The sequence below is a fragment of the Pundamilia nyererei genome, unplaced genomic scaffold (assembly GCF_000239375.1).
Source record: "Pundamilia nyererei isolate P.nyererei 1_Seehausen unplaced genomic scaffold, PunNye1.0 scaffold00105, whole genome shotgun sequence".
Lineage (NCBI taxonomy): Eukaryota > Metazoa > Chordata > Actinopteri > Cichliformes > Cichlidae > Pundamilia > Pundamilia nyererei.
This window is the reverse complement of record NW_005187506.1, coordinates 2,133,629-2,144,920: the sequence shown is the minus strand read 5'-3', so window position 1 is coordinate 2,144,920 and position 11,292 is coordinate 2,133,629. Positions and strand designations below refer to the sequence as shown.

The 11,292-nt window shown below is 42.6% G+C and overlaps 1 protein-coding gene across 1 annotated transcript in view; it reads right to left on the bottom strand.

Annotated features, from left to right (window-relative positions):
- The window catches only part of LOC102207162 (dedicator of cytokinesis protein 3-like), a 248,678-nt gene that overhangs the window by 173,358 nt on the left and 64,028 nt on the right, over positions 1–11,292 (bottom strand). The window contains exon 2 of the mRNA XM_013912880.1: positions 677–760. Within this exon, the coding sequence (XP_013768334.1) occupies positions 677–760 (84 nt within the window). The remainder of the gene's footprint in view (positions 1–676; positions 761–11,292) is intronic.

The following is an 11,292-nucleotide window of genomic DNA, read 5'->3' as shown; positions in this document are numbered from 1 at the left end:
TGTCCCTGTATCGATACATTATTAGCAAACAAAATATCACGATGCTACACAGTATCGATTTTTTCCCCCACCCCTACAACATACTGATGAATCGTCTGTGTTATGCGTTTCGAGGCTTGAAAGCCTGTAAATGTGTTTTATGTGTTTTATGTTCTGATCCTGAATCACTTTGGAAAACGTGACAGGGTTATGGTTACGGTGAGGACTGGAGTGGAGTGGACGGCTGGAGCCAGAGTGTTTCATAAGGACCTGGAAAGGTACGTTTAGCGTTACTACAGGTTACAGCAGTCAAACCAGTCGTGTATGAAATGAGATTGTACAACTTTGTTGCAGGGAACAGGACATATATTGATAACTTATTATGTAATATCTACCTGAGCGATGACATACATGTTTTATCTTTGCAGAAAATAACTGTAAATTAGAGTTATGACTTCCTGCGCTGGCTGCTGTGCTGCTGGGAGACGCACTGTTTCTCTTCTCACCGTTTCTATTCTATATGCATGCAAACGCCTTTGAACAGAAGAGCAAGATGCAAAGAAAATGCTCGCTCTGGGGGATATTTACCATGTTTACTGATGCTTACAGTCGTAACGATGATCAATGACATTACCGCTGCATCAAACTTCCGCCCCCGCAGCATCTCATGAAGCTATCAATCAGGTAGAAGCCTTACCTTCGCATTTTTCCAGGATCTGAACAGTCTCCCCCACCTCCAGAGCCAAACCCTGAGTCACTGAGCCTCGGAAGTTGCAGATGACTGTGGAGAGAATGAGAGAGACAGGAAAAGATGAGATCCTAGGAAGATAGAGAAAATGATAACAGCTGCAGACGCTCTGACATTTGTCGAACATGCACGCAATACAAGAAAAAGGTTACGGCATGAAAGATCGGCGTCTGAACTTTTGGACGGCAACAGCTTATTTTCATCACTGATCAAAGGATGTTATCAAAGCACATAAATACAAAGTAATGCCCTCGTCTGCTTTCATCACTGCGTGTCTGTCCCATGACAACAGGGTGACGTTAGACATTAGAGCTTGACTGAGCACATCCAGACCGTGCTGTACCAGGCACTGTTGATGTTCATATTCCTCATGACTGCTCCAGTACACCCAGTAAACAACGGGCCTCACAGCTCATCCTGCTGATGCAGTCAGTGCAAGCGGCTCTGTTACAGGACTGCAATGTTAAATTGATCATCAGGAAATCTAACCGTGCAGGTTAAAGTCTCACTGGTGTCTTAATCATGAGTAAACTGGCTAAGAGGGCAGCGGACATTATTATGAATATAACTATTGTTAAGGCACAAATGCAGCTGTAATGCTAAAAGATGCGAGCACAGTCTCCAGGTCACGAGGTAAAAATGGTTACAGTTCAAATCAATTTCAATGCATCTCTAAGAGCGATAGCGTCGACCACGAGGCGACTCAATACTGTCCTCTCGTCTGTGTAGGTGTTCAGACAGGAGGCCACAGGTGTGTCTGAACGCAGAACAAGACGAGATCTTAAAACTGTCTTTGTCTGTTTAACTGTCTGCTTTGATAAAGGCTCTTTGTTTTTAAAGACTGTACATCTTTCCCATTGAGTCTGTGGTGAACTGACCTTGAAGACAAAGACAGCTTTAAGACCAAGTCGTGCTCACGCTGGACAATCATGCTTTCTGTCACCAATCCCACTCTTAGTCTCCAAATTTAGTCCCTGGGTGTTTACGCAACGTGTCATCTGTGCATGCCGTTTGCAGGTCTCGCTGTCAGTGCTGTTTTCCTCTGCAGGGCTCAGGCGTCGCACTTGGCTGCACATGTCATTTTGTTCCTGATGTTGTTAAATTAGGACTTTTTAAGAAAAAGAATCACAAGATATCAAAATGATGGAAAGCATGAAAAAGCTGTCAAAAGTTGCAGATACGGTAATAATGCTGCCAACTTATTCATGTCACAGCAGGGTTGAGAGCTGTTGCCGCCTCGGAGCAAACACATAAAAAAAGACAGTGAAAACTGAATTTTTACACACAGCTGAATTAACACAGCGCCACATCTGCAATTCAAATTTCAGCAAATCTTTAAAAAGGTCGCAAGAAAACTAGATACCACCTGTAAAAAGACCACGAGAGAGGAGTCCAAGGCATTAGTCATTTCTGCTAATGCCCACAAATCCTTTCACTTTGAAGTAACGCTGTTCTAGTCAAACCTGGGTGCAGGCAGGAGGTCGGTTTCTAATAATCACTGTTGTGTTTCCCAAAGACACAACACAGTACCTTGTATTGTTGTTAGGTGGAGATATGGAAATTTTAAAGGCTTTTCTTCTTTGCCATACTTTGAGACAAACAGCTGATGAATCAGATGCTCGCCAAAAAGTTGCCACCACTCTGCAGCCTCACTCGTAGCGGCTCATGAACGAGCTCTCCGCCTGTCCTGGGTTCTGTGTGAGAGGCTCTCCAGCTAGAAGTGGACCAACAGGACAGACGGACGACTATTACCAGCTGCGGTTCAAAGATGACATTGGACGACATAACCATTTTAGAAGATTGTAATCTGAAGGAAAGGCTTAAAAAATCAGCTACTGTGCACACAGCAAACTGTAGTTTGAGCTGCCGACTGCAGTCTGTGGCAGCGAGGACACACAGCTCACACCGACGGGACTGTTGCATCTGTCTCTGCCTGGCTTTGTCTCTGTGTTGCTGTCACCATCTGTCTCCGTATCATCAGCGTCACTCTCGCTCTCTGCCGTCGCTGTCACTCTCTGTGTCACTGTAATGCTCTCTGTCTCCACTATTAGCAGCGATCAGTTGGGATTGTCACTGTTTTGGATTGTGTCACTGACAATCTCAACTCCCTCGAGCCCTTCATCCCCGTGTGTCTCTCTTTGTTGGCTGTGACTTTCAAAGGCAGTCCATCATAGTCCCTGGCATCGTCAGAGACCCTGTCATGCTCTCACGGTCTTGCCCTGACCAAGTGTAAAATGCAACCAACCACTGCTCAATTACCTTTTATGTCCCACAAACTTCTAGTTGTCATGTTCCAAGTAGAACTGGAGTTTGACTGTGTTAAAAAAACAACAAGAAAAAACACTGAAGCACAGTGAAGAGCGCGCCAGGAGACGGAGCTGTAGCCCTCCGAGGCCGAAGCAGCGACCAGTGTTCGGTCTATCTCGACACAGACGGCTGCCATTGTTCCCATGCTACACGCTCTCTTTGTAAATAGCTTGTTAGCTTTGATGGATCCTGTTCTTGACCTCATCTTCTCTGAACGCTGTTCGAGCGTGACTCCATCCTCCTCCTCCTCCCACCTGTTATCCAAACGTATGTAATCGTGATCAGAGGACTTTTGTTCTGGCTCACCAAAGAGAACAGCATGCGTCTCACTTACTGTAATGTACACAGGAGAGCTGTAACTCACAGATCATCACAGAAGTTTGAAATTAACATCAGTTAATCAGTCTGTCTCATTTCATTACCCTTTTAGTAAAGCATGCAAATTTAGTGCTGATTATAATAATTTAATAAAGATGAAACTTTCTGGAAAGATGTTTAATAATCACTCATCTTATTTATCAGGATAAGACTCGGACGCAACACTGAAAATGTTTGCAAGCTGTTTGAAATGTAACTAAAAACATAGAATGGAATCATCTACAAATCTACACATTAAATGAGACAATGTACAGGTTTAAGAAAAAAGGCTTATTTTGAGTTTGATGGCAGCAACATGTGTCAGAAACGTTAGACAGGCCTTCGTCTTTTAACAACAGTTCATCAACGTCTGGGACCCGAGCAGAGCAGCTGCCGGACTTTTGGGAGAAGAACGCTGTCCCATTCTTATCTGTCCTCAGCCTTCTTTGTCCTGTTGTTTGTTTCATGATGCTCAAAATGCTCTCAGTTCATGAAAGCTCTGCAGACAGGCCAGTTCAGACTCCATGCATTATGTGAAACACGAAGACCTTCACTGTTCAATGACTCTAAAACCGGCATAGACCTCAGCACTGATGACGTCTTTCCAGATATGAAAGCTGCTATCAATGCTTCCCCCACACATCAGAGATTCTTTGGGACTGAGAGCTGATAATAAGCCTGATGGTCGATGTCTTCTTTAGTGCTGAAGACGTCCGTGTTGTTGCCCCCATCGCAACTTTCTTGAGACATGTGGCAACCCTTAAATTTAAAATGAGCTCATATTTTTCATAGCATAGTAAAATGTCTCAATTTAAACGTGTGTTTTCAGTGTTTCTGTGTGGAGAAACTGTCAGTTTATGGGGTTTGCAAATCATTGCAGACCACAGTTATTTTTCAGTTTACATAGCGTCACAACATTTTCTGGGTGGGGCTTGTAGACGACATAAAACTTGGCAGGAAACACATGATGACCTCAGTTTACACTGCAAACAGTGGATCTCATGCACAATACATCTTGTATTCGCAGAACTCTGCATAACCTGGAATCAGAAATAGAAATCTGATGGAAAAGACTGTGGATGGAAATTATGATGGATGAGACCCAGGGAGTCAGTTTTAATGAAAGTGCTTCATATACACATTAAGTTTATTTTATCCAGTCAGACCGAAGGTTGATCTGGAACATCCAATAATCCCTGAAAGACTTTACTTTAAATATCCCTACTAATGAAAAATCAGATGGTCTTCAGTGGCTCCATCCATCTATTCTTTAGACACCACAGGGCGTGAACGTGTTAACCACTCGACCACGGCACCACTCAAACAGGAACAGCAATGTTTCATTAAACAAACTTTATGTAAATTAAAAAATTCTGAAAAACAGTAAGTTAGGGACAAATATCCCCAAATAAAGGTGGAACTGAAACTCTTGGAGCTGCTGGTTCATCCTGTTGGTGAGACGTCCGTTTGGGTTTTTTCCTTTCTGTGCCTCTGGGGAAGCTGCCACAAAGCTAAGAGCTCTCCAGAGAAGACAAGAGGCAGAGCAGAGACGATGAGGAGAGGCACACACACCGAGCACTCACGGGGATTAGCATTGCTCTATCTGGCTCGTATTGGCATTTAGATTATCCAGCGGATTGGGTCAATAGTCTGACAAATGACTCACATCTGTTAAGCCAGTCACACCACTTAGCCTGTGGCCTTTCCACGTCTGTGCGTGTTTGTGTATGAATGAGATTGTGAGGATGAAGGAAGTCCCAAAAAACAAATGATGGAAACAAAGCTGCGTGTGCAGGAAACTGTGTGTTTGTGCACACGCCACTTCTCAGATGGTTTAGTGAACAGAATAATTCAATTTGGAGTGTGACTGCGGAAGCTCTGTTTCAATATTTAATTGCTGCTCAAGAATTCCACCAAAATCCAAACTGATCCAGACACATGACACAAATTTCACCGCTGAATAATTTAAAGAAGCAACTTTCTTCTCATCAGTGGAACAAAGGTTGTACATTTGAAGAAAACATATTTGGCACAAGCTTTTAAGTAAAGGACCTCAGAGCGCCGTGTGCCACACTGGAGATTCATGAGTAACTACAAAAAGAGCTCGAACAGGATAAAAGAAATCAACAAACTGCACTTCAGTGCTCGCGCTGGAGAATGCTGCAAACTTGTTCAAACGCATCTCCTATCATCTTTTATTAAGTGCAGCATCGTTGCGTGTTTTCAGATCCAAATGCAGAGAAAACACTTTGAAACACTTGAATTTCAACACCCACAAGTAGAAATATACAAGAAAGATTACATTTGTTTTTAAAAACTTGCACATATAGGACATGAGAGGGTTTTTTTAGCAATTAAAGCTAATCCGTAGGGTCTCAATTAGGGGTATCTTCTCTTTGCCACCCCCTCTTTGAGATTTTAAAGCAGAGAGCAGCAATGATTACAGCTGGTATATAATTCACTTCTATTCTATTTCGTTTATATATAACATCTCAAGGTGCTTTATATTGTAAGGTAAAGACAATAATACAGAGAAAACTCAACAATCATATGACTCAATGTCAACAAGCACTTTTAACTCCCTTTTAACAGGAAGAAGCCTCACCCAGAGGTTTTTCTGTCATCTCTACTGCTACAGTGGCCACATGGGGGTCAGTGTGTGAACAAGTATTCCCTTAAAATTGTGGACCTCAGGAGCACAGGAGTGATAAAGTAATTTTTTATCGTCTACATGTGTCTGGAGTTTTGTTCTGGTCTCGGTTTGTAGTGCTACAAACCTCGTCTGTGTGAGCTCCACACACCTGATGTTTAAATGTTTTGGGCCATCAGATGAAAGTTGGATGAAACGGTGTGCAGTACAGTAAATCCAACTAAGTTGCAGTTTCTCCAATAAGCTCCACAAAAAGCACCGTTTCAAACTGCTGCTGTATTTGAAACTTCACACATAGAACATATAGACTGTAGATAAAAGACGAACATATAGGATGTGATTCAGCCTCTGGTCTGTGAAGTCGTGCTGTTCAGCGCTGAGACGATTCTGCCTTTGCTTAGCACTGCAATTATTTTGCAGTTTCATTGTTTTGCTAATTACATACAGCACAAAGTTTTTTAATATAAGGAAGTGAAACTCTTGAGATTTAATATCTGTTTAGTGAGAAGACGGTCAACATTAACTGAGCGCGTCTGTGGATGGTGGGAGAAACTTAAGAAAACTGGTGCAGAGATTATGCAAACTCATCACATAAAGGTCCTCTGATCCCTGTGAGCACTAACAGCTGAGCCAATCAACTGCATGGAGGGCGCACAGGTATTATAAGAAGTTCACCCCTCAGGTGATCATTTCCTTTTTTTCTTTTAATAGTTTTTTTATACGAGACCCTGATTGCTTAATTAGGACATGGATCACTTTCACAACACATTGCTTACACAGAATTCATTATTATATTCACATTTCTCGACTCCAGTTTTCTCCTTCGAGTCAGTTATTCCCTCAGAGGCCGGTCACACGTCTGCCAATATGCCTGGAAAATTGGAAATTGGTGTGAAAAACACATTTTTCAAGGAAGTGTTTCTTTGCCACCTTTTAAACATTCACCAAAGCAGCTCTGCTTTTAAATGATCTTATCACACAGGTGTTGTGATGACCTCCAGACATTTTTAGGAGCGCTTGCTTTTCTTTTTAGCCATTTCTCCTTCAGTTCAGAAAGATAGTGGCTCCACAGAGTAGCTGGTTATAAATTTGCCCGATAAACTCCTCTCACAAGGAGGAGAAACAAACTCCTCGGGGGTGGTGTTAGTCCAGGCGTTTGGCACAGAAACATGTAAACAGCTTGAGAAGAAGGTAACAGCTGAAAGACGCTTTGCTCAGTTTACAATATGTATACAAAGTACATGTATTACATCAATAGACAAGAAGTAGAAGGATTAAAGATCAACATGGCAAAAATAGAATTCTGTTTAATGAAATCATTTGGAGAAAGCTCTGAATGAATGTAAAAAGAAGGCATAACTTTAAAAACTCGCCTTGTTTGGAGTCATTTTCCTAAGATTTTAAAAGATGAGCTGAGAGCAGTGTTTGATGACAAAGTTTAAAGTGGGATCCTCTCATTAACTGATCTGTATTTTAACAGCTGTTGACACCTGCTGAGTTTAAAATATAAAAAGAAAACCAAGCTGCAGGATCTCATTGAAACTTTTCAGAAAGATCAAAGCCTAAAGGTGAAACTGCAGCGAGGCTGAGGCCTGTAAGAGCTTCTGTAACTTGGAAATTCAAAGATGCACATTTTATCTGTGGAACTACCCAGAAAACATGCCCACACGGCCCCACAGTGGGTAGTTGTGGGTGAACTAAGTGAGCTGGGCAAACTCACACTTTTCCCACGTTGGCCCTGAGTAGATGTTCCCACACAGGGACCACAGCTGTTTTGCCCTTTGGAGCCTGTGTACAGGTTTCAGTAAACCCAGGAGGGCCTCGTGTGGGCTCGTGTGGGGCCCGTAGACATCTTTGCCCTTTTGAGCCACTGAGAGGGAACCTTTGGGGTCCCTGCAGTGGGTGCTGTCTGCAGCCCGACACAGGCCCCAAGTGGGCTCATATACTGGGATTAAACCACATTAATAACAATATGCGTCCCAGTGGACTTTCCTTTCACTGTAAACGGTCGAATGCAAATAATGTTGTATTCTGCATCTCGATCCTCCACGAACGCATCACACATTTACACATCTGTGCATTCAGTTCACAGATATGAAAGATAAACAATGTGAACATGTTGAGCGCCTGGTTCGTCGACACAGTGTTTTGTGTTTTTGGTTCTTTGAATTTGTTTATTTCATTATATTCTAACATTTTGTCTAATGGGTTATAGGATTGTTCTAAGTTTAGGTTCTCCGTGTGGTTTATGTTGGAGTTGTTCCACAGTTTTGCTTCCCTTGTCTCGTTAGCCCTGATTTGTCCCAGCTGTGTTTCCCTCCTGTCTCCCATTCCCCGATTCCTCCCTCTGTGGATTTAAGCCCTGTGTTTCCTTCGGTCTGTGTGTCCTCAACGTTACACTGTGTGCCAGTCAGTTTAGTTAGGCTGGGTCTCAGCAATAAAGCTGTTGTTGGAATGTACTTTTCACCTCCTGGAGTCTGCACATTGGGTCCTCCTCTCCTGCTGCACACAACACATGACAGAATAGTCTCAAGTGTGAACCGAACCACAGGGAGACTGTGTGTGCAAGCAAAAGAGAAAGAGGGGCAAAGGGATCTTCAGACAGAGGGCAATTTTAAAGTAAAAGGGCAGATAGTCAAATGTCTAAAGATGTTGCTGCCAAGAAGTTTCCATGTGGAAAGAAACGAGACGAATATTTTTACATTGCAATATTATTTTATATGGTTAACATGCTGGAAACCAAAGACCCAATTAGTGCTTTTATTTCCTGTAAGTGTACTTCTGTCTGCATGTACAAATCTGTGTGTGTGTGTGTGTGTGTGTGTGTGTGTGTGTGTGTGTGTGTGTGTGTGTGTGTGTTGCATAAGATCTCATCCTAATTAAGACATGAAGTATCTCCTTTCAACATCCTCCACGATGTCCACAGACATCCACAGGCAACATTGCGAATGCAGCCACCATCATGTTAGTGTGTGTGTGTGTGTGTGTGTGTGTGTGTGTTGGTCTCTGTATGGATGACGATGCTGGAATAAATGTAAAGACACTAAGAGCCTAATATAGCGATGACAGAGAATCGTGCTGGTTTGTTGCATGTGTTCCTGTATTATTTGCATGTGCAGTGACTGCGCGTCTGCATGCATGCATGCTTTGCAACCTAAAGCAAGCTGAAATGTAAGACAGAAGCAGCGAACAAAGTGTTAGGGGGTGATGTAGGAAACAGCTTGAGTAAAACCGGAGCACAGAAAAGTCTTTCTCAGCAACAGCAGTGGCAGCAAACAGAACTAGGCCGACAGTAGTGAGTGCGACAGTACACACCAACCCACATACAGCTGAGCTAAACTGTACTGCACAGATGGGACACGGATCTCAGTATGTCTCGTTGAGCCTGGAGATCTGCTCTCTGCTATTAATAGGCTAAACAGGAAAACTACTCAGATGCCCTTTACCCTCAGCTCTCCCCGACCGATCTACTACAGACGTCTATATAACCAACGGTTCGGTGGTTGGCACCGAGCGGCTCCCGGGAGAGGGGCTGCGTTATGAATAGGAGCGCACACACTCAGGGGTTCAAGAGTTTGAGTCAAACAGCAATACGACAGAAGCAGTGTACGAGGTTTTCCTCACACAATCAATTTAAAGTTTAGAGCGATTTGTTGGTTAGTGTTTGAGATGGACAACACTGCATTTGTGTTGTGCATCTCAAATCCACAGACTGAGGCAAACAGCTTCATCAACCTTTTTCACATAAACTCCAGACCGGAAATTTTTTATGGCGACAAAAATGTCGACGACAGTGAGGTGTGGCTTTTACCTGAAGGTCCCAAATCTTGTTCTCTTCAGTTTTATTTATATAGTGCAAATTCACAACAACAGTGTGCTGGAAACACTTTATGTCGCAAGCTAAACACCCATCAACACTAGAAAGAAACCGCAACACGTGCTTGGCAACAGTGGGGCCAAAAGTCCTTCCTTTAAACAGGAAGAAACCTTCAGCATAACTGCAACCAGTTGTGTGTGAGAGGAAAGAGAAGAGAGCTGAGGCGCGATGAAAGGGACGTGATGACCGTCTGTGCCAGTTTACAGAATTTACACAAAGTGGATTTTGTGTCTTTTGCGTAGTTTATTAGCATCTTCCAATAAACTGAGTATTTCTAAAAGTGACACAAGATGAGATTCTCTCTGGTTACTCACATTTTCAAGGCTTTGTGATGATCTCACAAACTCATCTTTTGTAAGGAAGTGAGAAAAGTGTCCTTGACTGAAAAAGCTGCTGCCTCTCGATGCTCCCGAGGCGGCTGTCTGGTTTCTGGATGCCAGTCAAATGAATCAAATAACAACTAGCTTGACTTTTAAGGCATTGTCTTCACCGTTTAGCCCATTCAGAGTTGTTGGAAGTATTAAAAGAGTCATTTGTTATTTTGGCAGCTCCATGCAGCTGGGACACTCTGTGATTTATGCTATGGACACAGTAAGCCAAGAAAAATGATGACTGCACAAACCTACAGCCAATTTTCTAGAACGTTTATTAAGTGGAAGGTTTTTGACTCGATAATTAAAAAGATTCAGTGTTTATGCATTAAGGGCGCCCATTAGTTATTTACACTGTTTGGAAAAATGGCCAGCTGAAGAGAAGGAGGGACATTTAAAATGTAAAATGTCAGCGTGTCACTGCAATTATTCCTCTGAAGATAAAGGCAAAGGGTTAACTGGATGAAGCCGCAGGCAGAGCTCAAACACCTACACACATTTATCTTCTAACAGAAGTCATTATCGCACTCATGATGAAAGTTTAATCGAGGTAATGGCTTATAGGAAACAGCCTTTAATCAAGCCATTAAGAGCCTTCGGGGAGCGAAGTCTGGCGATAGTGGAAGGACGTCGTTATCGGGGCTTTCAAATTTTGGTGTAAGCGATTAGAGAAGTAGAGTACAGTCTAAGTGCTGAAATCAAATGTCCCACACACACCGGGGGAACATCACGGGACCTTTTAACGACCTCTTTAGACACTTAGGTATGTACATATGATATAATCAGAGCCTGCTTTTATACCACGTCTGAAATGGAAAACAGCGTGCATCTACTTAATGATGTCCCATATAACCCCGAGGTTCATTCCAGACACAGAGCTAATTACTTTCATTTTCTTTCTCCCTGCAGATGATTTCTTGATTATCTACAGAACAGCAAAAATAATAAATAAATAAATATATAAGAATAAATAAATAAAATTAAAAATCTTCAAAATCAAGTT